We start from the raw sequence: 26,901 nt of genomic DNA, 5'->3' as shown, positions 1-26,901 counted from the left end.
AAAAAAAAAACCACACGAGATCAAATTTTGATGAAGGTCATGTGAAAGTTCATTAGGAGAAAAACCCAGCATAATGTTCACAGAAACATTTCTGTAGCTCATTAAAACCACCTACTCTCAAATGAAACAAATTGCAAATCTCACTTCACTAGATAAATAGCGATCTACTTCTATATATTAAACAGGCATAAATAGAATTGTTTAGGCTTTAAAACTCTTAAAATACCTCTAAATATTTTTCTGTAAGGTATCTGGTAAAATAACACTCATGGTAAGCACGGATATAAAGGAGAGAGCCCCAGAAAGGACCACAAAGATAACTGGAGCACTGATACATGAGGAGAGGCTGAGGGAGCCGGGACTGTTTGGCCTGGAGAAGAGAAGGTTCAGGGGGAGCTTATCAGCGTGTGTAAGTACCTGATGGAGGGGCAGGGAAGAAGGTGGAGAATTTCTTCTCAGTGGTGCCCAGTGACAGGACAAGAGGCAAGGGTACAGACTGAAATACAGGAAATTCTCTTTAAATATAAAAGTACCTTTTTACTGTGAGGGTGGTCAAGCGCTAGAACAGGTTTGCCCAGAGAGCTTGTGGAGACTGTCCTTGGAGACACTCAAAACCCGAGTGGACAGGGCTGAAGAAACCAGCTCTGGCAGAGCCTGCTTGAACAGGAGGGGTTGGACTGGGCAATCTCAATAATAATGCAATTGTCAGATCTGTACAGAAAGTGTAGACTGGCCTCACATTAATACCGGGAAATGACAGTTTTCTATCAAAGCAAAGTATGCAACTGAAGAAAATGTAAAAGTTCTACCTCTTCCACAGAAAGGCATTTACATCTGTTGATGCCACTGCCTTGTTCTGGATTTCTGTTTGGGTTTTCATGTGTACCATAAGTTATCCCCAGAGTGTACCCAGGGATTCAGACACTTGTTTCTGTTTCCACTATAATTCAAATTTTTAAGCACGCTTCAGATGTTCTAAATTCTGTTAATTTCCAAGTTTTAAGGAAGATAAATAAAAATGGAACCTGTGAGTTGACAGTTTTATGTGACACATTTTAGCCTTAACTTTAAGCTGTTCTAACACAAGAGTATAAAAAATATTCTCAATTTCAGAAGAGCACTACACTGATCATTCCTCACTTTTGTTTACTGATTATACTTAATATTCACAATGAGGCATAACCAAACTGCAACAATAAACCCAGAACTTAAAAGTAGTCAAAGTCCTCAGCACGGTGGAAGCACGAATCCCCTTACAATGTCAGGAGAATGACATTTTAAACAGCATACTCTAACCGATTTCAGAAAAAAAAAAGGCAAATTAGAAATTTTACAATAATTTCATATTTGCAAACAAATTTGGTTCACATCTGGAAAGGCTCACTGCTTTTATAGCCATTTCTCACAGTACATAAGCTTTCTTTTAATTCAGAAGGATAGTTTCAGCAGGCCCTAAGGCCCTGCAGTGCATCAAGTTAAGCACTTAATGCAAGTATTCTCATCTGCATAGTGAGTGAATCCCCAGTAGAATTTAAAATAGAATTAAAAGCTACATCTTCCTTTGACTGTGTAGCTTCCGAATGCCTACAGTTCTTGTTTCATACACAAAAGAAACACTTTAGATTACTCTATAATTACCCAAAGTGTTGATTATATATAGACAGCACATAAAAGTATACTAACTTTGTGTAAATCAAGATTTTATAGTTTATTGCATTTGTTTACAATTTTTGTGGTGGTTTTTTTTTTTTGGTGTAGCTTGACCTGAAACGATTAGACATATCTACATAGGTTTTTTCAAGATTCTTTTATCACACAGTGATCAATTCTCTACATTCATTTTCTTTAGCTCTCTCAATTCCAGTTTTCCAGAGTTTGTGAGTACTGACACTACTGAAAAAGAACAAGTTCAAACACACCTATACAAACAGACAAACTAAACAAGGTATTGCAGATAAGGCTATTTTTTTTTTCCTTTTTATATATATATATATATAAATTTGTTTAAACCAGGCACACAGAACTTTGGAACACACAATACCGACAGCCACCCATGATGATTTTTGAAGGTTAGGTGTTGGCAAATTCCACAGTCAAGCATTTGTCCTTATAGCTTTAACAGCGAATACACAGATCTTTTATTTCCTCAGCACTTCAAGTGAATTGTACCATATTTACCAGAATTACACCATAGATGAGCTAATTAAGTGCCACCACGTTCTATTCAACTGTGTGCTTTGCTTCACAACAGAGTGCTCAAAGGCCAGTCTCACAACAGTGAAAAAACATGCACAACTGAACCGAGAGCAGGCAATGGCAGGGCACTGAGGTACAGCACAGAGGCTCATCGTGGCGCATGACAGTAAAAAGTACTGGCCGCAAGAACCAGAGAACCAGTACTTGCACACGTAACTTAAGGAAAACTGCATTATCAAACTGTACTTTTACACAAAGTTCAAGCACAAACTTTTTCCAATATTCCAAATTTGCCAGAAAGCTCTGAAGAACATACCCCCGCCCAAACTTTAAAGATGTATAATTCTGAACATTCAATTCCACATTAAATCACAAAATAAGCACTCGCTTTTCAGCCACCTGTGAATTATACAAAAAACCCTCACAATTTAAGATTAGCAAATGCATTTCCAATCTACAGCTTCATGTAACGTTACTAATAATATGTCTTGTTAAACAAATTCTCTCAAAACATACATACAGTATATACTGTGGGTAAAGGACACAGTGAACACATTATTTCCATTCTCTCTAACAAATAGCTAGTGATTATGTGCAGTGTTTTAATGCTGATGTTAAAAATTACGTGATTCCTGATCTTCCAGTCCTGGTTTACTTGTAACAAGAAACAGAACTTCAGAAGTGCACATACAACATGGACTGTGAAGAGTACCAATTAGTGCTTGTTCCACATAGGTGCTGCTATAGGTCCCTGAGGAGCCCTTTCAACAGTCACAAATTCATCAGGGTTGTCAAAAGCTTCATAGTGGATTAGTAAATCTTGAATAGCACACTCCTCAATCTGGAAGGAAAAAAGAACATGTCAGTGTCAGATCTACATTTACACCAGTAGCAAGGTTATGAACTGGTTTTACTGGTAGTGATTGCAAGTCTGCTGCAGACCTCCTAATCAGGAAGAAGTAGATGAGGCCATCTTCCGACAACTTGAAGAAACCTCACATTTGCAGGCCCTGCTCCTCGTGGGAAACATGCACCACTCTGGTATCTGCTGGGAAGGCAACACTGGAGGGCACAAGCACTCCAGGAGGTCTGCATTGGTGAAAGCTTCCTAACGCAGATGATTAAGGAGCTGATGAAGGTAGACACTCTGCTGGATCTCATACTTACAAACAAAGGAGGACTGGTCAGGGGTGAGAAGGTTGAGAGCAGCTTTGGCTGCAATGATCATGAGATGGTGGAGCTCAGGATCCTGAGAGGTGGGAACAAGACAAACAGCAGGATATCAACCTGGGACTTCATAAGAGAAGACTATGATCTGTCCAGCGATATGCTTGGAAATAATTCATGGGCTATGGCCCTGGAAAGAAGAGGGGTCCAGGACAGCCAGTTGATTTTAAGGATCACCTCCTCCAAGCTGAAGAATGGTCCAAGCCCATGAGCAGAAAGCCAAGCAAGAGTGGCAGGAGGCCTGCATGGACAAAACTCAAACAAAAAAGGAAGCATACAAGAGGTGGAAGCAGAGAAGGAAGGAATCACCTTCTGAGCTCACCATCTGAGCACACAGGAACAGAATTAGGAAAGTCAAAGCCCATCTGGAGTTGAATGTGGCAAGGGACATGAAGGGCAACAAGAAAGCCTTCTACAGCAGCAAAAGACAACATGGGTCCACTGCTGAATGACAAAGGACATGGAAAAGGCTGGGGAACTAATAGCCGCCTTCATCTCGGTATTCAGTGGCAAGATTAGCCTTCAGCAATCCCTGGCTCCTGAGACAAGAGCTGGCCAACTGACTGCAAGCCCACTCTCAAAAAAAAAAATTTAAAAAAAAAAAATAAAATAAAATAAAATAAAATAAAAAATCTTTGACAGGTTGTGGCGATAAGGGTTGACTTCTGAGGACTGGAAGGAAGCAAACATCATTCCTACCTTCAAGAAGGGCAAGGAGGATCTGGGTGACTACTTACCAGTCGCCCTCATCTTGATCCCCAGGAAAGTTGGTAGAGCTCAAGTACAGACTAAGAGCTTAGGTGAACAAGACAGACAATATAAATGGACAGTGAGACAGACTGAAAACCAGCTGAACTCGTGATCTCAAAGAGTTGTGATCAGTGGCACAAAGTCTAGCTAAAGGCCAGTCACTAACACCAATACTGAGACTAGGACCACTGCTGTTTAACATCTTCGTTAATTACCCACATGATGCGATGGAATGCACCCTCAGCAGACAACAGAAAATTGGAAGGAGTGGTGATACACCAGAAGGTTGCACTACCACTCAGGGGAACCCAGACATGCTGAAGAAATGGGCTGCGAGGAAGGGTCATGAAGTTCAACAAAGGGAAATGCAAAGTCCTGCTCCTAGGAAGAATAACCCCAAGCACCAGTACACACTGGGGGCTCACAGGCTTGAAAGCAGCTTAGCATAAAAGGATCTGGGGTCCTAGTGGACAAGCTGACTATTAACCAGCAATGTGCTCGTGTGGCAAAGAAGGGTGACAGTCTCCTGTGCTCTACGAGGGACAGCATTGCCAGTACATTGAGACAGGTGATCCTTCCCCTCTACTCAGCACCAGCGAGACACATTTGAAGTGCTGGGTCCACCTCTGGACTCCTCAGTACAAGAGAGACATGGACAATCTGGAGACAGTCCAGTGAAGGGACACAAAAATGATTAAGCTTGGAGCATCTGACATATGAGACACTGAGCACGCTGCAGTTGTTTAACGTGGAGAAGAGAAGGCTTACGGAGATCTTATCAAAGTGTATAAATAACTGATGGGAGAGAATAAAGATGACAGAGCCACGCTCTTCTCAGTGGTGCCCAGTGACAGGAAAAGAGGCAATGGACACCGAGTGAAACATAGAAAACCACCTTTAAATATAAAAATCCTTTTTACTGTGAGTGGTTAGACACTGGAACAGGTTTTCCAGAGAGGCCGTGGAGCCTCCATCCTTGCAGATACTCAAAAGGTTCCTGGACACAGCTTTGAGCAACCTGCTCCAACCGACCCTGCTCTGAGCAGGGATTTGGATTAGACAGTTTCCAGAAGTTCCTTCCAACCTCAAACATTCTCTGATGCCGTGAATGCACTAATCACGGGCTCAGTAGTCAATCTGACTTTAATATAGGCCCACCTTATCAAACAGCAATGTGAAGTTGTTATTGAATTATATTTAGTATCATTATGTAGCTGATACTAAGTGTACCAATACATAATTAATCCTAAAAACTGATCTCTGAAACAGCCATTGGAAACTCGTGTTACTCCATAGCTGCAGTAACTTAGCACTTTACCTGGATCAAAGCCAAAGGTTTTTCTCGGCTCCTAATAAGAGCAGCTTCTTGCTGGAGCTCTTCCTCTACAATAGCTGAAAACATGACAGGCGCTATCACAGGAGAGCTAGTTGGTGATGCTGCTAACCAAGGACTGCAAAAAAAACAAATGACATTATGAGGCAACATCAAGAACGAGGCCAGCACAACACACACAAAACAAGCTCCAGAATCTAAGCCACTGTCAAACTTACTTATGACTCTCCAGTTGTGGAGAATCCAGAACATGGTCTTCCAGACCTGGGCTAGTTCTAGTGGTCCACCTGGAAAAAGGTAGGAAAGGAGAGTGAAAGTTACTGACAGAGCATTCTCCTACATCATACTGTCAAGTACAAATTCATGGTAGGCAATTACAAATGTGTAGGGTTTTTCCAGAAGAAAGGCATTAGTAGGCACTGTCTTTAAATGTGATATTGTGCTTAGAGGAGACACTGATGCTTATTTCTGACTACCAGGACTTAAAGGGTTTTCAGCTTGGACATTAATTCTGGCATTTCTCAACATTTGAGCATTTCAATAAACTGTCCTGTATTCAAAACAAGCGGGTCATGTAAAAGAACGAGTGCTACAATAGCACTAGTAAATTACTTCCTCAAGCGTAAGCCCAGAAATTATGAGCTTTCAGTACATATCCTGTAACCACCTCCCATATTCATAACAGCATAAAACTAGAATTAACAGAATTGGGAAAAAAAAATTCCTGAAGTGTCAGTACAGTTCCCAACAGGAAAATGTTTTATTCAGCTGCAAAATGTTAATCTCTCAACAAAAAGAAGTCATATTTGGTTATATTGTACGCCTTAAGACACAAGTACATTTGTCAGAAAAATCCTACATCAGTAGGAAGAGTGACCTATTCTTGCTATTTAGTATCTATCTTTGGCAACTTTTGCGATTTCCAGAACTCTAAAGAAGTGTTACAGTATATGAAATGCTAACAGACTTTTCTGAATTATTCTATGGCACTGTAAAAAACCTCTAAGGGTGTTGGTATTTCAATAAATCAGTCTCACTTTTCTTTAAGGCTTTGGTAATGCTCTGTAAGTGGCCACAAACTCTTGGAAAAGAGCAAAAATCTATGGAAAGCTAGGAGAATTCCAGTAACTGCTAAGTTCTCTGCCTGGAATGCTTTCCTCAGAACACAATTCCAAGGACAACAAGGACCACAATTCCTACTGTTAAGCAATGAGGGCAAGATCTCAAAAAATCTGAAATGCAACATCCGTCATCAAAAATGGCATTTAAATGAACCGTGCCCAGCTTTTTGTCATAAAGCATAATTTTGCCCACCCAACAGCCAACTACTCAAAGAACAGAATGAACGTAAATTTAACTACTCAGGGAAGAAAAAAAAAGAATAAATAAATTAAAAAAACCCCAAACATATATATGCAGCAGCAGCTGCCAGGGCATAACACTGGACTTCAAGAGGTTTTCTATAGTGTCACTGCCTTGAATCAAACCCAGCAGATACATCCTCTGCCACTTCATAGTGCTTCTGTGTTTCCACTCGGAAAGCACAGTTCACACGTTAGTCATGATGATCCTTCCCCTCCATCTTCAGTAACGGTGATTGTATCAGACACTGGCAGGACAGCCAGTGGTACGCTGTATGGAGAGGAAACCAAAAAAAGGTGTGGTACCCTCCAAACCGGACATTTCTCAATAACCACTATTCCAGAGCTTTGAAAGAACTGACACGTGAAACATCTGCTCCATGGCAGGAGTGGTCAAATCTGCTGCACCATTCTCCAGACTGAGTATCTATATAGCTACAGTTCCTTTATTTTGACCTCATTAATATCCAATGCTTTTTCCATAAGTGTTGAAGAATAGTTAAAAATGGGAAAAAGGTAGAAAATCAGTATCTTGTAATTTTTTTTCCTGTCTTGGGTAAAAGAAAACCAACGGCAGGTTAGAGAATCCTATTTTACATAAGAAAGGTATCGGGTCATGCCAGATATGTGTGATAAACTAATCTAGGAATTCTGCAAGACACTGAGTCAAGAGCCACATAACCATTTATTTTTTTTTTTAAAACAAGTTTCTCATACCTCTCCTACCTACCTAATTCCTTACTCACTTCACAGCTGGGTTAATCATTATTTTAAACAATAAGTTAACTAAAAGAAATATCATTAAGTTAATGGTGGACACAACAAGCAGCAAAGCTCAAACCAGTAGACAATACTAAAAAATGCTATTAATTTAGCAAAGGACAAAAATGAACAGTATGACTGTGGAATGGGAAGCAATGGGAAAGGAAATTCAGAAGTAAAAAAGAAAAGACTGTGTGAAGTGAAGGCTGTAGCAGCTATAAACTGGGAGTTTTTCAGCTTGAAGAGAAAAAGGAGAATCCAGGTAACGAAAATAGAAGTATATGACCAGGAAAAAACCAAAGTTGTTTCCATCTGAAACAAATACTTTTGCCAACATATACCACACTGGCCAAAGCTTATTCGGATGAGCTTTCAGTTTTAGTCTCTTAGGTTCAAGGAAGAATAATCTAAACCGTCATAGATGCAGAGAAAAATAACTGATACGGAGCCTTCTGCTGATCATCTTCTGAGAGAAGTCTAAAAACTATCTCTAACCTTGCAAAGGAAAGAAGGCGAGACAATGACTATGCTTCATATAGAGAGTACCTGGACTGATTTCTGATATTCAAGGACAGCCTTCTCCACGCACAAAACCAGAATGACAGAAAGTTGGCAGGAATGAACAGGCAACTCTACATGGACTTGAAATTAAAGAAGGACACATATAAACAGTGGAAGCAGGGACAGTCTACACCAGAGGAGAACAGAAATACTTCTGTGTACAGGGACAGAGTAGTAGGAGCCAGTGCTCACCTGGAGATGAAATAACTGACGGATGTGCAGGACAAAAGGAAGGACTTTTATATTATCAAGAAGAAAAACAAACCAACCAACCACAGAGGTTTCCTGATGACTAGGAAAAGCTAAATGTTATACTCATTTTCAAGAAGGAGGATATGGAGAACTAGAGATCGATCAGTCTCACCTCAATCCTGGGGAAGGCTGTGGAGCAAATACTTCTGGAGATAAATTCTGAGCACATGTGGGACAACAACATGACTAGGAACAGCCAGCATGGATTTATGACACAAGGCAAATTGTGCCTTGATTGCCTTCTGTGATAGGATGACGGGCTTTGCAGACAACCAGAAGGCCGTGGATGTCATGATGTTTGGCTTCAGCAAGGCCTTTGACATGTTCTGTTATTGTATCCTTCTACTCAGTCTGAAAAATAAGGACTGAGTAAATTGACTGCAAAATGGGTGGAAAATGTGTTGGATTGAAGGGCTTCAGGGCTTATGGATATAGCTGTACAAAGTCCAACTGGAAACCAAATACTAGTGGTGGTCCTCAGGGACTGATACTGGGACCAATCCTGTTTAGCGTCTTTGGTAGAACAGAGCACACTCTCAGGAAGGTCAGAGATGGATGGCGAGAGGGTGGGGAGGGTGCAGCAGTTGACATTCTGGATGCCAGGCTGCCATTCAAAAGGCCCTCAAGAGATTGGAGAAATGGGCAACGGAGAACTCATGAGTTTCAAAGGCAAGTGCAAAGCTCTGTATTTGGAAGAGAACAGCCCCATGCAGATGTACAGCCCAGGGGCTGACTGGCTAGAAAGCAGCTCTGCAGAGAAGGACCTGCAGAATCCTGGCTGGCAGCAAGTCAAAGATGAATCGGCACATGTCCTTGCAGCAAAGGCACACAACTGCATACTGGGCTGTACTAGCAAGAGTGTAGCCAGGCAGTCAAAGGAAGTGATTCTTCCCCTCTATGCTGTATTTGTTAGTCTACATACAGAGTATCATATCCAGTTTTGGGGTCCTCAATACAAGAAGGATGCTGTCTGGCTGGAACGAGTCCAGTGGAGGGCCACCAAGATTAGGGGCTGGAGCACATGACAAAAAACTGTGTTTTGTTAATCTTAAATGAAGGCAGCAAAGGTGAGATTTCATTGCTGTCTTCAACTACCTAACTTGAGGGTAAAGAAAAGATGCAGCAAGAAGCTTCTTAGAGGTGCACAGCGATAGAATAAGAGGCAACATACACAAGCTGCAAAATGGGAACTACAAGTCAGATATAAGGAAAAAACAAACAAAAAATCCCCCTATGGGGATGATCATACACTGGAACAAGTTGCCCAGAAACTCTGGGTTATCTTCATACCTGGAAGCAGTCACAACTCACAGGGACCAGGCCCCGAGCAATGTGATCTAGTTTGACTCATTTTCAGCAGAAGGCTGAACTAGAGAATCTAAATTATTCTAGGATTTTAACAGCAGGAGACTACTTTTCAGCTGAATTCTACATAAATCAGCTTCCAGCTTTTACAGCACTTAAGAAAGTTAGTAACATAATAAAAAGCAGGAAAGAACCAGTGAGAAGGAAGGAAGGAGAAGAGGAGATGAAGGCAGATTTTTGCTTGCCAGTTTGTTTAATTAAGAACATGTTTGCACAACTTACTAAATGCCTTTATTCGGGTGTCATCTCTCAACTTTACCTTTTTTTCCCCAACCTGCCTTAATAATGCTCACCTTCCCCCACATTTGACAGTAACCAACACCCATCCAGCTCATTTGACAGCTACATTCTCCTTCCCACTCACAACCCAAAGAACTCACAGCACTACTATAAATGAATTTAAGTAGATTGTTATACCTAACAAACCTGTTTCAGTACAGATAAAAAGTTCTTTCCAGAGAAAGACCTCTAAACCAACCAACCAACCAACCAACCAACAAACCTAAACAACCACCATAACAGGAATTTCCAAAAACTGGAATTAATAGTTCCAGTGTCATGGTACACTCTAGTGATCAATTAAAAGATAAGTTTAAATACCTGCCTGAGTCATCTCCCTCAATTTAAATGAGGCTTTAAAATGTAGGAAGCAGTTCAGCTATTTTGAAGCTGTTTGTACATACGTACATCTGTGTTTCTTACTAGCAAGCCACTCGGTCCAGATATTAAATCAACTGCAGATATTTCAACATGCTAGATTAATTCCTCAGCTGGCATCAAAATCACTAGGAGAAATGGAACAGACAGGAAATGGGAAGCTAGCATATACAGAAAAATGGAAAAAAGCCTCAAAAATATATGTTGGAAACCTGGAAGTCTTGAAAATTAAAGACTGATGCAGAGACATAAGTGGTTCTGCATGGAAACAAACCAGTCAAGTATCATCAGTACTGAACCAACCTGATTAACTCAGTTGGCTGAACTTGCCATGACTCCTGCACAGCCACCAAGATGTCCCAGCACTCAGCTCCCCAGTGTTTCTCAAGGATTTGCTCATTTGAAGCCAGTTCAGGTCTGGTGCCTCCCTAATATAATGACTGCTCTCAGAAAAGGAACACAAAGCCTGGTCTCCTGCAGAACCCTCTTGGGTTTTGCTGTACCATTTGAGTCATGTACTACTCATTAGCTCATTATTAGCCATGCCAGAACTAGGCCATTCCCACGCAAAGCCACAAAGACTTGTTTCCACTAAAACTCTTCACTGCTCCCTGGAGTAGCACGGTGAAGACAACACAGGCTGCTACAACAAAGTTAAGTCATGTCAGGCCCTTGTTTTTAGCTTGGACTATAAGCTACACATGCACAGCTACACAGTATAACTCCCAAGGCTGAGCTGTCCCTGGAAACAGTGCAGTCACATCCACGCAGCCCAGCTTTTGGGCTGATCTGCTTCTAGACTGAATCCAGTTCACACCTCCACATTCATGACATGGTTCACCTACAGAAAATTTCTGGGTTGCATAAATTGAAAAGTGACAGCATATGGAAGAGCATTTATGCAACTGCCAAAAAGCCTTCATCCAGAGACTTAAGAAAATCGTCAGTTTAATTACTGCGCAGGTAATCCAAAGAAAAAAGACAAAGCAGGAACAGTAGCCTTGCAAGTATCTTCAGCATCCCATCAGTGAGTGACATCAACAGATGAGGATTACTTATGCTCCACGCACATGCAATTTCCTTTCCTTAAAAAGGAAGAGGTAATGGTGTGGATAATTAATCTTTACAGAAACAGCCTCTGAATGCAGGCAAAAAATCAGAGCCTACTCTGACAGGAACTGTACAGTCAAAGAATAAAGCTACCTCAAACTAGAAACTCAACTCCTAACTTTCAGATGGATTAACTAGTCACCTAGGCTCTTTATACCTAATAGAGAGAATTACACATTTTCAGACACAATTCAAAACAACCTGAAATAGCTCTGGAAGTGCCCCCTTTTCCAACTGATTATAGTCAAGCTATTCACCTAGGCTCCCACTAGCTTAATGTATCACTTTCAGACAGCTAACATATTAGGCCTGGATTCAGCTCGAATAATCCACTTTGAGTGCGTGCAGACTGGCTGTCTCCCGTATGACGAAAAGCTTTATTATTTGCTAGCAACAAAATTAACGATACCTGTTTTTCCTGCAGATTTGTGCTTTGTGTCCCTGTATCTCCACTCACCGCCATAACTTCAGCTTTTTCCCTCTGTTCCTGAAGAATGCTCACCCATCACACACACTCTCCAAACCCCTCCTGCCTCTCTCCTCTAACACCATCCCACATACAATGTTCCTATATTTCTACCCTCATTTTGCTCTTTATGTACCAATAGGACATACACTAATTCTGATCTAGGTAAACACCAGTTTCTACACAAGCTGAGCAACCAAGCCGGAAGCCCAAGGGAACTTTCTTTTTCTTATGGAGAGGACAGTTTTTGGAGGGGGCTGGAACAGGAGTTCATAAGAAAAAATGAGAGGTAATGGGTGTCAGGGCTCCCTGTGCGCCAACAGGCTCTGCAAACTCTTGTCCCTCAGTACAGCTGTGTAAACCTGAGTCAGGCTGCTACGAACAGAGCTGAGTTGTAAGCAAGAGCTGTGCGAAGGCTCACAGTGGCTCCCACTCCTTACTCAGGAGCTGCACTGAAGCTCAGTTGCTCAGCCTTAGGCTTTTCTTGAGCTATGCTGCAGCTATGCCCAAGTCCAGCCTTGCTGTTCCTGACCCTGACTTCACCTGCAGGTTTCACCTCAACCCTGGCTCATCCCAACAGACCGGTCTGCAGTCACTAACTGTGGCTCACCCTGGTTTCTGTCACGGAGCCTGCCCCGCTCACCCCACTCCTGCACAGTGGGGCTGTGCCCTTGCCGGGGAGGCCAGTGCTCAGCCGGTCCTGCTGTCACCCTGGGCTCCCCTGCCACCAAGTGTTGTGTCCATACACATGTGTCTATATATAGATATACACACACATTCACAGATACAGACACCCACACTTCAAACCTCAAAAAAAATATTAGCAGTGACATTAAATTGCTTTAGTCTTTTACTTCCAATTCATAACAGTATTCTGTTCATAAAATCCTATTAACAGAATCATTGAAAGAATGCTTACAGGATTTTTTTTTTTTTTTTTTTTTTAAATGACAAGTCTATCCTTTCTTATTTCAACAGAATTTAAACAGATTATGGTGGTTCTTATATAACGTTTGATCAATTAGGAAAAGACTGCTCTCTTACCTCATGGCGTTTCGGACTGATGAATCCTCAGTGCCTTTATATCCAGCTCTTTTCATACCAGTACCAGGTGAATTATTCGCACTCATACATTTTTCTTCTTCCATTACAAGATCACGGAATGACTTTGGCAAAGCAGAATGTAATGAAGATGACCTTTAAAAAAAAACCAGTTCATTTTATACTTGCCCTTTTCAAGACTCCACATTGTTCCATGATTCAGATAGCAAAGAGGGCCTTTTCAGTTACTAAAAAGAAAAACACAGTATTACTTAGCTTTTGTATCTCACCATTATGCCTGCTAGACCCCATTTGCTAAAACAAGTCACTTTGGGTCAAATAAGTAAACATCAGGAAATAAATACCTATGAAAATTGAGTAAGCCAGTAGTATGGAAATTTCATTAGAAGGGGGAAAAAAAACCCAAAACCAAAAAACCCAAAACCACCTCTCCATCTATGCCCTCCCAACCCATCCTCTTAAAAAACAACTTTTATTTTCACAGACACCTCGTGTCTTAGACAAGCTGTACCTTTTCTATCAGTATTATTTCTTGAAAGGTATTCTTACAAATCACAGAATGCTCCAGTACTTTCATTCTAATACTGTTAGTTGACCACCATGAAAGTCAAGTACAGCTGATCTTCTTTCCCCAAGATACAGAATGAGTTACTCATATCTGCTGCAGGCTCTATAAACCACTTAATCCACAGTGAAATTCATATGCTTCGTTTTCTTTTACTTGCCCAAGTATAATGTGTGCTGTTACTGAACTAGAGCCTGCATATTATCTTTCAAAAATAAACCAGTATGAAAATATAGCAATTTAGCATCATAGCCATTCTGAACACTTTCTGATCCAAAAGCCGCCTTATTTACAGAATTCAAGACAGTTACCATTAGTCTTTCCCTTACCCATCAAGACTTTTTAAATTCTTCATACATTTGCTTACGTTTAACTTTACTAAGCATAGCAGTCCCACTCATTGCCAAATAACACAAAATACATACTGGAAGAAAAGCTCTGCTCATTATCTACTCAAAGAAACAAGAGATCAATCATAAACACTACTGAAGTAAAACAAGCCTTCTACACAATGCTAATTGTTTGTGCAGCTACCATAAGAAGGGAAAAATTTGAAGCCAAAGACTTTCAAACTACATCTATGTAGTATACAACTTAATATAACAAACATGAAGGAATGAAAACATTGCAACATTGTATGCTACATCTTACAACAAAACCATCTGAAAATTATATATGATGTCTGAACCCCATGCTAGCTCACCTGGGGTTAAGTTTGGGGGGTTTTATCCCCCAGATGCAGGGGCTTAGTGTCATTTTGTACATCCTCTACTCCTACCACCAGCTGGCACACACAAGTCTGGGCAAGCGTTTCACCAGGACGTTCCCAAATCTATTATACCAAGTAGGCAAATGGTTTCCTTGGGATGTGCCATCACAGAAGCTTCTTCTGCTACTAACAATTTAAGTAGCCTACCCATTTTCATGAAAATTCTGTACTGCAGTCACATCCACTTGCAACACACACAGCACTAAAAAAAAACCCAAAACCCAACCCCCCCTCTCCCCAAAAAAACCCAACCCTGCGTCACTCTCAGCTTGCAAACCTATCCAAAACAATCACCAGTGGGTTAAAATTTTCCTAACAGTATCAACTCTAAATTTCAGCTTGTTCTGCCGGATACATTGTATTTTTATCGAATTCGTAGCATTAGAAAAACTAATTTATACACTCTTTTTTAAAAAGTGGAATATGGCTAAGTTTCTCTAGACTGTAACTGCAAAACATCAAAGCACAAAGTTCCAAAACAGCTGTTGATGTTTCAGTGTAAGCTGGAATACCGACAAACTGACAACCTAGACATAAAAATACACAACTGTTAATTCTCAAGAGAGACTTCAAATTTCTTTATGCCTCCACTCTCGAAAAGCCATAGGCTCTCCTGAGGTTCAAAAAACTAAAAGTGGTAAACAACACCCCGCTCCTTCAATCACAGCAGGTTTGGAGAACTAATGAAGTTAACACCTAGCTTCTTGCATGACGTACTCTCAAAGTATTACCAGTGTGATTCCCTCCCCCCCTTCTAATTTCCACTTTTCTTCAAAGACGGAAACATAGGTTCAGTCCCCCAAAAACTAGGAGAGGTTCCTTTTGATGGAAAAGGTAGGACACTGTGTATGATAGACTCTGCTTTTTAGTCAACCAAAAAAGAGCCGGAAGGTCCCACACCCTTCTGGCAAGTGTGCTCACTGCACATCCAAGATGAGTATCTTATTTCATTGGAACACAAGTTCTATGGCTTTGACTATATTGCATGCATGGAAAGCTCAATCTCTTGCCAAATGCTCTCTAACAGTCCATTGTGAATTTACAGAATATAACTTTGCAAATATAGTATTAGAGCAGATGAGTAACACGTACCATTCAACCTTACATACAAAAATACCTTGAACAACTAGCAGGGGCAATCAAATGATTGATGGCTTGCCTGAAGTAGCTTAAAGTTTATTCAACAAATGCTCTCTTCCAGCAGCTAGGCACAATTCTAAATATTGATATACCTCCCATTGGCTCTTTGCTTGAACTCTTGAGCTACCAGCATTTTCCAGATCAGCAGCCAGAGGAACATACAGAGGAACGTACAGAATCATACGTGGTGACCACATGAGCTTTAGATTGGATTCCATCCTCCTGAAGTATACCCTGGCCTTTCCACTTAAGATGGCTTGTGTAACACAGTAGAGCCCAGCTACTTTCAAATACTACTTAATCAGAACCTTAAGAGCACAGTGTCTTTTCTGGATACAGTTACCTAAGCATATTCAAAAATCAGTCCATACTTGCTTTTTAAATGCAAGGAACAGTTCCTAGGCAGTTGGCAGTTTAAAAATCAAATAACACCCAATAGGTAAAGAACTATCTATCAAAGCAAAGATTTATAAAGCATGAATAGTCAAACTATTTAGATGTCAGATCAAGGAAGTTATGCCCCATATTTTTATAGGCCTTTTATCAGAACTTCTCTTTGTATCTTATTTCCTGTATTAAGAAGTAAATCATTTAACTAGAGGCACCTCGCTCATGTGCTTCAGCCAAACAGTACAAACACTTCTAAAGAGCCATTTATCTTACACTGAAAAACAGGACTTCAGAAACCAACAAAAACCTCCTCTGAGGAAGCCCAGATATCTAGTTAAGGTACACAACATCACCCAAAACCTACTTCAGGCTTTATTGTACCTAAAAGCTATGTATGAGGGCGAGAAGGGAAAGATCAGGCCAGACAAAGACAGAAGCCCTATACAAACATCCTCCTGTGGAGGAGTTTTCATAGCCCCTTTCCTTGATAACTAAAGCCTGTCAGAGACAAGTGTATAAAACTGCATCTTGAAAATGGCTAAAAAAAATGAAAAAGGAAATTAACTGACGATATTTGACCGCTTGAAAATACCCATGAAATGCCCATACCAGGGATCACTAACTTCAGCCCAAGCCACAGCATGGCAGCTACGTGGAAGCTCCTTTGAAGACTCCAGAGAAGACCCACTTGTGACCACTGATCGCAGAAAGGCCCCTGACTTTTCTGGGTGCCTGAGGAAAACGATTGACTCATGCAGGCCCTGGTCACCCTCATTAGCAGCACCCCTGGCCAGCTGCAGCTGTTCTCCTGCATCAGCATGGACACCCCTCTGAGTCACCCATCAGGTAGCACACAAAAGCATGGCTTCCCTGGTGCTGCCACACTGAGTCCCTGATGGGTAGAAAGGCAGCGGGTTTGTAACAACATGTAAATTAGCGTGTGAATGAGCCCGGGTGATTGGTGTATGTAAGACTGTGTACATCATCATTGTAGGTGTCAGGTCACATATTATTTATGTGTAACTGTAACACTAGTAGTAAGACCAAAAATAGCAGATAGAATTATTTTTTTTTAAACATAATAAAGGATAGCATAACTTAGTATTTCCTGTGTCAGTCACCATCTGATTCAACTGTCAGTCTCTCCCACAAATTTTGAGCCTCAGAGCTATAACTGCCCTGTGACACCTCCGTTTGATAAGCCAAATAACTAACTTGCTGCTTGACCTGCAGTATCACCTGTGCAAAGCAAGTAGTGTGATCTTTGGAGCATCTGAGAGGCTCAGCGTTAAGGATTCTGAAATTCATCTACTCATCAGAATCCAGAAGACAAATCTTGCAAACCTTGTTTCTCCTGTTGTGAAGGCCCCTCTTACAGTTCAGAGGTCAGGCAGAGTCCGAGCCCTTAGATGCAAAGCAACTCATTCCACTTTCTCTTTAAGACAAAACTGTGGGCTTTGCCCAATGTTATATAAGAACAACTTTTGGGGGTTGGTGGAGTAAATGAGACCCTAAATTTTTGTATTAGGTGCACATGGTTGAAAACAAATTGAGAAGACATATCCAAGTCCTGCTTGTATAAATCAAAACAAAAGATTTCAACTTTTTCTTACATTCACTTGAAGTATTGTGTGCTGGATACTTTTAAAACTAGGTCACCTTAGGCAGTTCATTTTTGTAAATAACTACTGTAGTAACATAACTCTGTGGCTTGTAAGCTGGACACTAGAAATACATGGCATATAACCATTTTTTTAGCTATAATCAACCCACAGTACTGGGTTGATTGAAGACTTCTTGTCCCTGCTTTCACTGACCTTTGGAGGAATCCCAGCCATCACTGTCAGAATCTGAAGAACCTGAAGAATGCATCATGCCACACTACCTTGAATTCACTAAACAACTGCCCACTTCAGATCAGGCTGACATGATCCTTGACAGGCCCTGTAAATACTAAAGCCCTTTAACAGTTAAGGCTGACTATACTGCATAGTGTCCACTAGAAAAGCAAAGTTTGTTCTGGTGTCATAACTGGAAGTAGAATACCATTAGAGAATTAATTATTATGTGATTTATAACGCATGACTTTGGGATGATTACAATACACTCTCACGGTTTTTCCTATACGTTACTGATAAACATTTTGAACACCAGCTCTATTTTACCATTGGTATGTTCTGGTCTTACACTATGATAATAGCATACCAATATGTGGAATCCCAAATAAATTTAAAGGCACTTCAAACTCAAGGTGCTGATCATAACAGCATCCACCCAAAACAAAAAAGATGAGGTAACAGATGAAACGGAGCAGAGAAGCAAGCAGTTCTAGCAGTTCTAGATAGGTATTACCCTAAACCTTTTGACATAGAATGCCTCTCAGGAAGCAACTACTGCCAGGAAGCAGCCTACCTTTTCCTCAGTCAGCTAGTGGTGTGATTTTTTTTTTTTTTTTTCTCTCCATACACTCATTGAACAGCTAACAGGCTACACGTCTGTTTTGAACTTACAGGAGCATAGCAGAAAGGCAAATATTCCAGCAGATGCTTACTACTTTCATTTCCGAAAGGAGCAATCAATTCACATAAAGGATCAAAGGAAAGAGACCCAAAAGACACAACAGGGAAACGGCTCTAATTGTGGAAAATAAATCTATCCTTTGAAAGGCAGACTCCTATTTTACTTTGAAACCTATCCAATACAAAAGGAAAACTACTACACTAGCATTTTAGACAATTTAGCTGTTTTAAAAAGACTTCATTTAAACTAGAGTGACTGTGGTGGGTATGCAGCAATCTTTGATCCCACTGAGGGACAGACAGGTAAGCTCTAGAGAGGGGAGACTGAATCACAGTTCTTCCAGCATACCAGTACAGAAGCAAGCTGCAATAAAAGTCTAGACCTTCTTGAACAGGGAAAGCGGGAGAACTGCCCAACATTCACCTCAAGTTAAGAGCATGCACATGGGTATTTATTCTGTAATAAACACATTAAAGTTACTAGCTTGCAACTCCTACAGTTAAGCCTTTATGCTTTCATCCAATACCAACTGTAAATGTGAAGAACAACGCATGAATGCAGCTAGCACCTCATTACATTCATTGCTGTAAACCTAGTTCATTGAGCAGATGATAAACCAATTTTCTAGTCAATACAGTGATGTCAACTTGAACATTTAAATTGTGTGTAATCAGCATCAAAAGTAATTTTAAACCCATTATGCATCCTTCCACCATAAGAAGTCTTAGCAGCATCCATCACTCCCTCCAGCTCCTAGACACCTAGATAACTTTGTTATCTATAATTTCAGTCAATTTTGCTCTACTCCAAAGTCATTCTAGCCATCTCCCCCAGGAAGGGCTAACATTTTTCTTGATGTTTTTGACAGAGAAAAAACAGCATTCATAATGGTTTTCAATAACCTCTTCCTGACTAAGTTTCAGAGCTCATGCTCAACCTTCTTTTTCTATGCTTCACTTTGATACCATCTGCAAACACCACATCACACAGAGGCAAGAAGCAGATGGGACGCAGTCTCCTGACTCACTATTGCAAAATTTCAAAGAATTTGTTACACTGCAACCACTGCATTTCCCCACCCTCTTCAAATTTCTAGATTACTACCAAATGTAGACACAAATGCTTGTCTTTTTAATGAACAGAAGCTAGGCCATTTTTATTTAAGAAACTGCTTCTAAGAGACTATTCAATGTAAAAACCCTCCACAGGGAAAGAAGCGATATTTGATCTATAACATACCATGCGTTCCCCAGTTTTGCAACTTTTGTAGGTGGGGGTGGGGTGGTTATTAGCGCGGTAGGCTCTATGCTACTAGGTACTGATCCATTATCTTTTGCTGCCAAGGCAATCATTTTCCTTTGCTTCTGAGAAAGCTTGATTCCATGAGACGCCATTCTGCTGTGAATTGATATTGCAAAGAGAGAAGATGTAAGGTCAGTGTCTGTTGAGATGACTTGCCTTTAATCTTGCAAATTAAACCGAGAAATGTTTCTTTCCTAGACCAAAACACTTTGTCTAGACTGCCAAAAGGGGAGTACACGTGGGGGAGGAGGGGTTGGTTGGATGGCTGGGGAGCAGAAGGAGCATCAATGAATATCAAGAGTGACAGAAAGCAAACCATCATAAAACTATTCTTCACATAGATGTCACCAAATGAAAACAGGCAGAGTAAGGAATCAAGCCTCCAAAGAGATGGACTACCACCAGAGGAAGACTATGTTCTGATTTTGTGACTTTTTAGAAACTGTCAGAAGCCTATCTCTTTAAACCAAATAGTTATGCATAAGACTCGTATACAACAGCATACAGCCTTTTTTTTATGCTTTGTAATCATTTGTTTTCTAAGTTATTTGGATTCCTCAGTCTTGGCTGTTTTGTTCACAGCTTCTGAATCTACCTAGCCAGCAATCCTTTACTAGGTTACAGGACTACTATCCCAGCTCTCCTTTACAAGAAGGAGCAAGGAAGCTGGTGAGGGGTCTAGAAAACATGTCTTATGAGGAACACCTGAGGGAACCGGGCTTGTTTAGCCTGGTGAAGACAAGGCTGAGAGGAGACCTTACTGCTCTCTACAACTACCTAAAAGGAAGTTATAGTGAGGCCAGTGTTGGTCTCTTCTCCCAAGTAACTAATAACAGGACAAGAGGTAATGGCCTCAAGCTGCGCCAGGGGACATTTAGATTGGAGAGTAGGAAAAATTTCTTTACTGAAAGAGTAGTTAGACATTGGAACAGGCTGCCCAGGGAGGTGGTGGAGTCACCATCCCTGGAGGTGTTCAAAAGACGTATACATGTGGGCTTAGGGACACGGTTTAGTGGTGGGCTTGGCAGTGTTAGGTTAATGGTTGGACTTGATGATCTTAAAGGTCTTTTCCAACCAAAATGATTCTATGATTCTAAGAATATCACACTTCAAAGGTCACGAAAGTCATCTCCAGTTCTCTTCCTCACTAGGTTTAATCCACTGTCTCCTGACACAGTACATTTATCTTTCTGTGTCTTTGAGATGCTTCTCCGAGAAAGAACCACCCTTGCTTCTGTCTGAGGAAGAATTGTCAGTATCAACACACGGGTGCTGGGAGAGGTCAGAGAATGCAAGACAAGAAACAAAATTTAAGAAACAAGTAATTTCCAAAGTGCTAGGGACAAGAATTCATTCTTTTGGGTTGGAAATAGGGAAGCTCAGCAGAGCAGGCCGCTGATTTAACATACTAGTATACTAGCTCGCTCTTTCACATTTCAACAGCTAAGACATGTTTTTGCAGTAATTGACCAAGCAAGAATATAGTAAAATAAAGGGATAAATTGTGTATGCTCACAGAAAAACACCATAATGATCTGAAGTAAACAAAGCCATTCAAAAACAAATAGGACAACTTTTCTCCTGCTTTTTTTAAACTCTAAACTGCCTGAACCAGTAAGTAAATTCATAATAGCCAGGTCTATCACACTCTTCTTTTATAGATTTTGGTTTTTTACCAACCCTGAATTTGCCTTTGGCATGGTTCCACATTTCTGCATATTTTCTTCAATTTCCATGATGGTTCTTAGATCCATAGCAGGAGGGCTGGCAGAGCTAAATGAAAAATAAAAAGTTACCGTACAAGGCACTCATTTTTACTTACATTCCACAGTTCCAGTCTTCACTGAAATCCTCTAAATCATGTATAAGATTGGTAACCGGATGTATAATTTATGTCTATTTCCTCAATTATGGCAAACCTCAAATAGAATGTTTCTGACAAAACTTTTATAAATATATACATATTTAAGAGCACACTATAAAAATACTTTCAAGACTCATTATACTATGAAACAAAAAGATGTGAACTATGATTACTTTAAAAAAAATAGATACCTAAATCCAGGACACTTATTTAGTAGTCAGCTGCTCATGCTAAGTATTAGAGTGGCATTGCCCACAGCTCTTTCATGAAGGTTGAATTAGATATTTCTTTGAAGAATAGGATTAAAACTATTTCACATGGCAAACAGAAGACTCTTCGCAAAGTCAGAGTTCTGTACAAACACCAGTAATGTTAAACTTTAGGAATTAGTTTCTTTTTCGTAAGTGACCTAATTTTAAACTTTCACAGAAATGAACACAAATTAAATCCAGACATTTTCAAGCTTTACATAAAACTATAAATTAATACCTGTGTACTTAAAGGTATTTGTAAACTAAGCTGCGTTACAACTAGATTCAAGGACAGGCTTTGAAATGTAATATAAGTAGCACTTCCTCGGTCTCTCCCTACATAAACCCAACTGCCATAGACTAATTAGTGAATTAACCACTGGGAGGCCACTAAGCCCTGTCATCACTGCTCCTCCGCAGTAGTTCAACCAAATATACTCAGGATCAATCCTTTAAACGTTCCACACAACAGTGCTGCCTGCCTTTTCTTGACATCATACCAGCAACACTAGAAAATGAAGAACGAGTACAAGGGAAACCCATAAAGGCATAGTGACATTACAACAAAGTCCTACGGCTTTATTTGTTCCTCTTCCATGCAATCCACTAAAAAACATTCAAAAAGAACTCTAAGATAGCAGATGAAGGTGGAGCTTCTTCCAACCAGTCTAAAGACCAAACAAGTCAGTTGTGGGATGTGTTACCCTCTCTGCATAGACTAGGCTTACATCAATACATAGCGAGACAAAACACAGATCCCTAATTCCTGCTCACCAAACAATATACTTCAGAGTTGCAACTTCTAATTTCTACAGCTGTATCACCTGTATTAACAAAGCCCAGCCACAAACCAACAGAGTCGGGGAAAACTGTGGGAAATTACTGCTATACGATTCCCTAAATCCTTAAATTCTTCTCTATACAACCTTTACCGACAACTGTCAGAGACAGGACACCAGGCAAGACAGAACTTTAGTCTATCACAGTACTGCTCCTCTTTCATATGCAGATACTGCTACAGATAAAAATTAATAATAATTTTTTTTATTACTGTATCAGTCAAACCTGTGGTGTTGATTTTCAGAGACCATTTAAGTCTAAAGGCATGCCTTTAAAACGTCAAAATATAACAGTGCTTCTAATGCCTTCTACAAAAAACTGCCAAGTATTTTACAAAGTGTTAACCAAGCAGGCCTTCTAAAAAAAGGTCTTAGAAGTCCAGACTGGTAGCACTTAAAAGAAAACAACAACAACAAATATTTATCTAGCAATTTCTTTTCTCAAAGAATGATTAAAAAATGTACCAGTTCTATTAAACTACCAAAATCTTTAATTCACATGTCAAGTAACATATTACCATTTTGAAGAGCAGATAGCTTTTGTTTGAATAGAATATTATCAGCATTCACTACCAAGTGTGGAACAGTGATTGTAAGTTAGGTAGGCACCACAACTATTGCTCCACCTGAAACTGGTTGCTACCCAATTGGGAGAGCTTGCAGAGTTGTTTTTGGCACTGGGAATGGACTGTGGAACAGACTGTGTCAACGCTGATGATCCCTTGTATGACTTCATCTCCTTGTTAGGTTGAGAGGGTTTCATACCCTGACTGGATGCTTTGTCCTTCATCTGAAAAAAAAAAAAAAAAAAAAAAGTTGAAAATAATTCTTTTTTTTCCAAAATTAAAAAACGTAAAAGTGATGCTACTACAACTTGCGTGATACGTATAAATGTAAAGATTTTAAGGGACACTTCAAAAATAGCAATAATGTAGTGAACCCCTGATCAGTACCTTTTTTCTTTTTTTCTTCATACCTCACCCTGAACCATTAAGTCCAAATACAGATCTTGATAATGGAAAACTCACTCAGAGATGTTCACTTCTAAAGCTTTAACACTTAACATTGGCACAATTCTCTCGAACTTATTTCTCTCTGCTAATTATGGCTCAGTTATCCTGGACCATACTTCTGTCCAACTACAGTAGTCAAAAACCAGCAGTATTTTCCTCTTGTTTTTTGGCTTCTTTTTGCTTTGCATTTTAAATGAAGTAGATGAAGACTTTATATAATTGCTCTTTTGGTTTGAAATATTCTGAACGTTACAACATATAAGAATTCCTATTACATTACCATACGAATAAATTACCCTTAGAAGATTTAATAAGCGATACTCATTTTTATTTGGTTTATCAGACAAACTTCAAGTTGTTTATCAGACTACTTAAAGTTGTCCACTCCATCCTAAGGACAACAGCTTTTCAGAAACACTCCAAAATACAAACTCTGCTTTTGACAGACTAGATAAACACAAACAAATAAATGGCTAGGAACAAAGAAATTCAACCTCAGTCCTCTCTGGATGAAATCCCTTTGTGAAGTCGGGCGACTGCAAATCTCTGGGGCTACCCACTCCTGCATAACTACCTTCAGAGTCAGATGTTAAGAGTTCTGGAAGTGACTCTACAGAGTTAGTTTTATCCAGTTTTACTGAGCCTAAGGAATAAGAAAAGAGAGTAGAACTATTAAATTGTCAGAGCTGGACGAGGCAATGCTTAAAAAATCCAAAAGTTATTCACTCCATATGACAAATACAAAACAACCAGATGTTTACCTAGTCCAATATACTAGACTGTAATAAGTATACGCAAATTTAAGACTATTCTTCAATATTTTTTCAGAATACAATTACTCTCATTTTTCTTTCTGGGTCTCACAATATATAGTTCTGGGAAAAAACACTGACACACTTCTGTTGAAAATGAAGGCTTCTACCATCTTTTGAATAAACAGTGACTAGTTTATTTTCTACATTCCAGGAAAAAGCCCCCAAAACATTAGCAGAAATATTCCACTTACTAAAACCACACGGGAAAGTGTCTGTTAACTTTATTTGATAAAATACATGCTTTCACAAAATCAGAACTTTGGGCACAAGTTTAATACGAAAAACATTCTTTCAAACAAAACTTAATCTTAAGAATTCAGTATTCAAATTCAGCTATGGTGTTCACTAGAAAAGAAATCATCTTTGTATTATTTCCTTACTGAAGTATAGAAATCGCATTGCATTGCACATTAAACTTTATGCTCTGTTTTTATACCTGAAAGGAACCTCTTTCCTACTGACCTGTAGAGGGTGGACTCTGAATAATATCTGATAGATTATATCCTCCAGAGCTGTCAGACCGTTTTCGTGGCTTCTTTTTTGCCTTAGTTTTTGCTCTTTTGATAAGGGCTTCCCTATTCAAAACAAAACCAAAAACAAAACAAAAAACCACTGCCCAAGATGGATTAAAGCCAAAGAAATTCAGCCTCAGAACTACCAGTGTCAATGTCAAGTTCTTCAGTCAGCAGCAGCAGTTGTTATACTTCAAGCAGTAATACCTGGTCTCACCAGCTGTCATCAGCTGCGTGTTCCTGCTCTGCTTAAGCACTGGCACAATACTTCGTAAACGATCTGGTGGTGGTGGTAAATTCAGGAGGAAGAGAAACATTTCTTTCCAGTCTAGATCTAGTCACTGATCTAGTACACTGCACAAAGACTTCTGCTGAGACAGTGGAAGATACAGCAGTTGCACAGGCTGGCACTGCCACCTAGGTCAGATTTAACCTGCTACACATCACAGTAACTGACATAAAGCAAACTACATCCAAGTCTCCACCTTTTTCTCTTTTGAGTTCTCCTTAGTTAGTGAAGTTCAATAAACTCCACAGGTGGACTCATTTTTCCCCCAACATAAATATTGTCACCAAGATAATACTACTTCTCCAGTAAAGCAGGTATATAGTCATGTTACCAGAATGACACATGTTGCTATATATGAAATTAGGAAGAGTGGAATCGAATAAAAGGCATCTTTCATTTGAACAAAACTGCTACAAATTCAGAATTATATCAATCACAGCCAGAGTAACCCTACTAAAGAATAAATATATACATATTTATTCATTCCTGCATTGATACTGTAACCTCACAACACTTGGTGTGGCTTTTTAATCCTTGGACTGCCCTATTTCCTCAAGGCTATCGTCTAGCCTTCAAAAACACCGAAAGGCTTGAAGTCCAACACAAAATAGCCCCTCAGTTCCCTTGATCTACTAGTCCCTATCTGACTACTTTATTTAGCATAACTTGCCTTGACACAAGTGGTCAGAACAGTACACAATACCACAGTGAGGTCTCATCTGCACAGTGATGTTATATTTTACTATTTGGAAGCATGTTACAAAGTCAACCTAGCAAATTAACTTTTCACGGTTGTGATGTCATAGTCAATTTCTCCAGTTTAAAAACTGTACCCAAAAAAGCAGTTGCAATTTTATTATTTGCTCATCACAGAAAAGCAGCATATTAAGTTAGTCTGACTAGACTTTAGAGATTCTATTGCTCCCACCTCCATGTCTTCAGAACAAGTGTTCAAAGGCAGAATACCAGAAGTCCATAAAAACATCAAGGCCAAAGTACCTCATCAACAGTTGTTTGGATCGCATTTCTAACACGGGTCGCTTGTTTTGTTATTCTACAGCCAGACAGAAGCCACTTTAAACTGACAGATTAAAACCTCATGCTACAAAACTTTGTATTTCACATGACAATTCTGTTGATATTAAGAAATATCACAATTTTCCAGACAGACCTATAGCATATTAAAGTCTTTTTTCCTCTTTTGATTTCTCCTAATTAAGTGAAGTTTAATGAACTCCACAGTTGGTCTCCTATATACAGATACTCTTATCACATGCACGACTCCCAAACATTACTGTGAATGCTTGTTTTGCTACCTTTATTCACATGCTACTTACAAATTGAACAAGTGCTCCACTGCAGTTCTGTAACATTTTAAAATAATTAAGGGAACTGAGAAGAGTCTTTGAAATCTCCATTTCTTCTATTTCTTAATAATCCAATTCTGAACTGAAGAGGAGTCAGGCACAAGCCAAAGAAGGATAAATACCATACAGAGCTCACCTAGTTAAAAATGTTGATGAAAAATAG

The 26,901-nt window shown here is 39.8% G+C and overlaps 1 protein-coding gene across 4 annotated transcripts in view; it reads right to left on the bottom strand.

Moving 5' to 3' along the window:
- Positions 1–2,114: 2,114 nt before the first annotated feature.
- IBTK (inhibitor of Bruton tyrosine kinase) overlaps positions 2,115–26,901 on the bottom strand; it is a 51,274-nt gene continuing 26,487 nt past the window's right edge. For 2 of the 4 annotated variants that reach the window (XM_086482483.1, XM_009947163.2), the window contains exons 20-28: positions 25,033–25,145; positions 24,250–24,398; positions 23,369–23,532; positions 21,469–21,561; positions 19,726–19,884; positions 13,085–13,237; positions 5,725–5,793; positions 5,492–5,624; positions 2,115–3,037 (exon numbers count right to left, since the gene is read on the bottom strand). In XM_086482483.1, the coding sequence (XP_086338609.1) occupies positions 2,912–3,037; positions 5,492–5,624; positions 5,725–5,793; positions 13,085–13,237; positions 19,726–19,884; positions 21,469–21,561; positions 23,369–23,532; positions 24,250–24,398; positions 25,033–25,145 (1,159 nt within the window). In that variant the 3' untranslated portion in view covers positions 2,115–2,911. Of the gene's footprint in view, positions 3,038–5,491; positions 5,625–5,724; positions 5,794–13,084; positions 13,238–13,263; positions 13,330–19,725; positions 19,885–21,468; positions 21,562–23,368; positions 23,533–24,249; positions 24,399–25,032; positions 25,146–26,901 lie in introns of those variants that run through there. The other 2 variants (XM_086482484.1, XM_086482485.1) reach the window with 2 other exon arrangements.

Source organism: Leptosomus discolor, chromosome 2 (assembly GCF_034619465.1).
Source record: "Leptosomus discolor isolate bLepDis1 chromosome 2, bLepDis1.hap2, whole genome shotgun sequence".
NCBI classification, from domain to species: Eukaryota; Metazoa; Chordata; class Aves; order Leptosomiformes; family Leptosomidae; genus Leptosomus; species Leptosomus discolor.
Note: the sequence above shows the minus strand (reverse complement) of the source record. Positions and strands in the feature narration are given on the sequence as shown.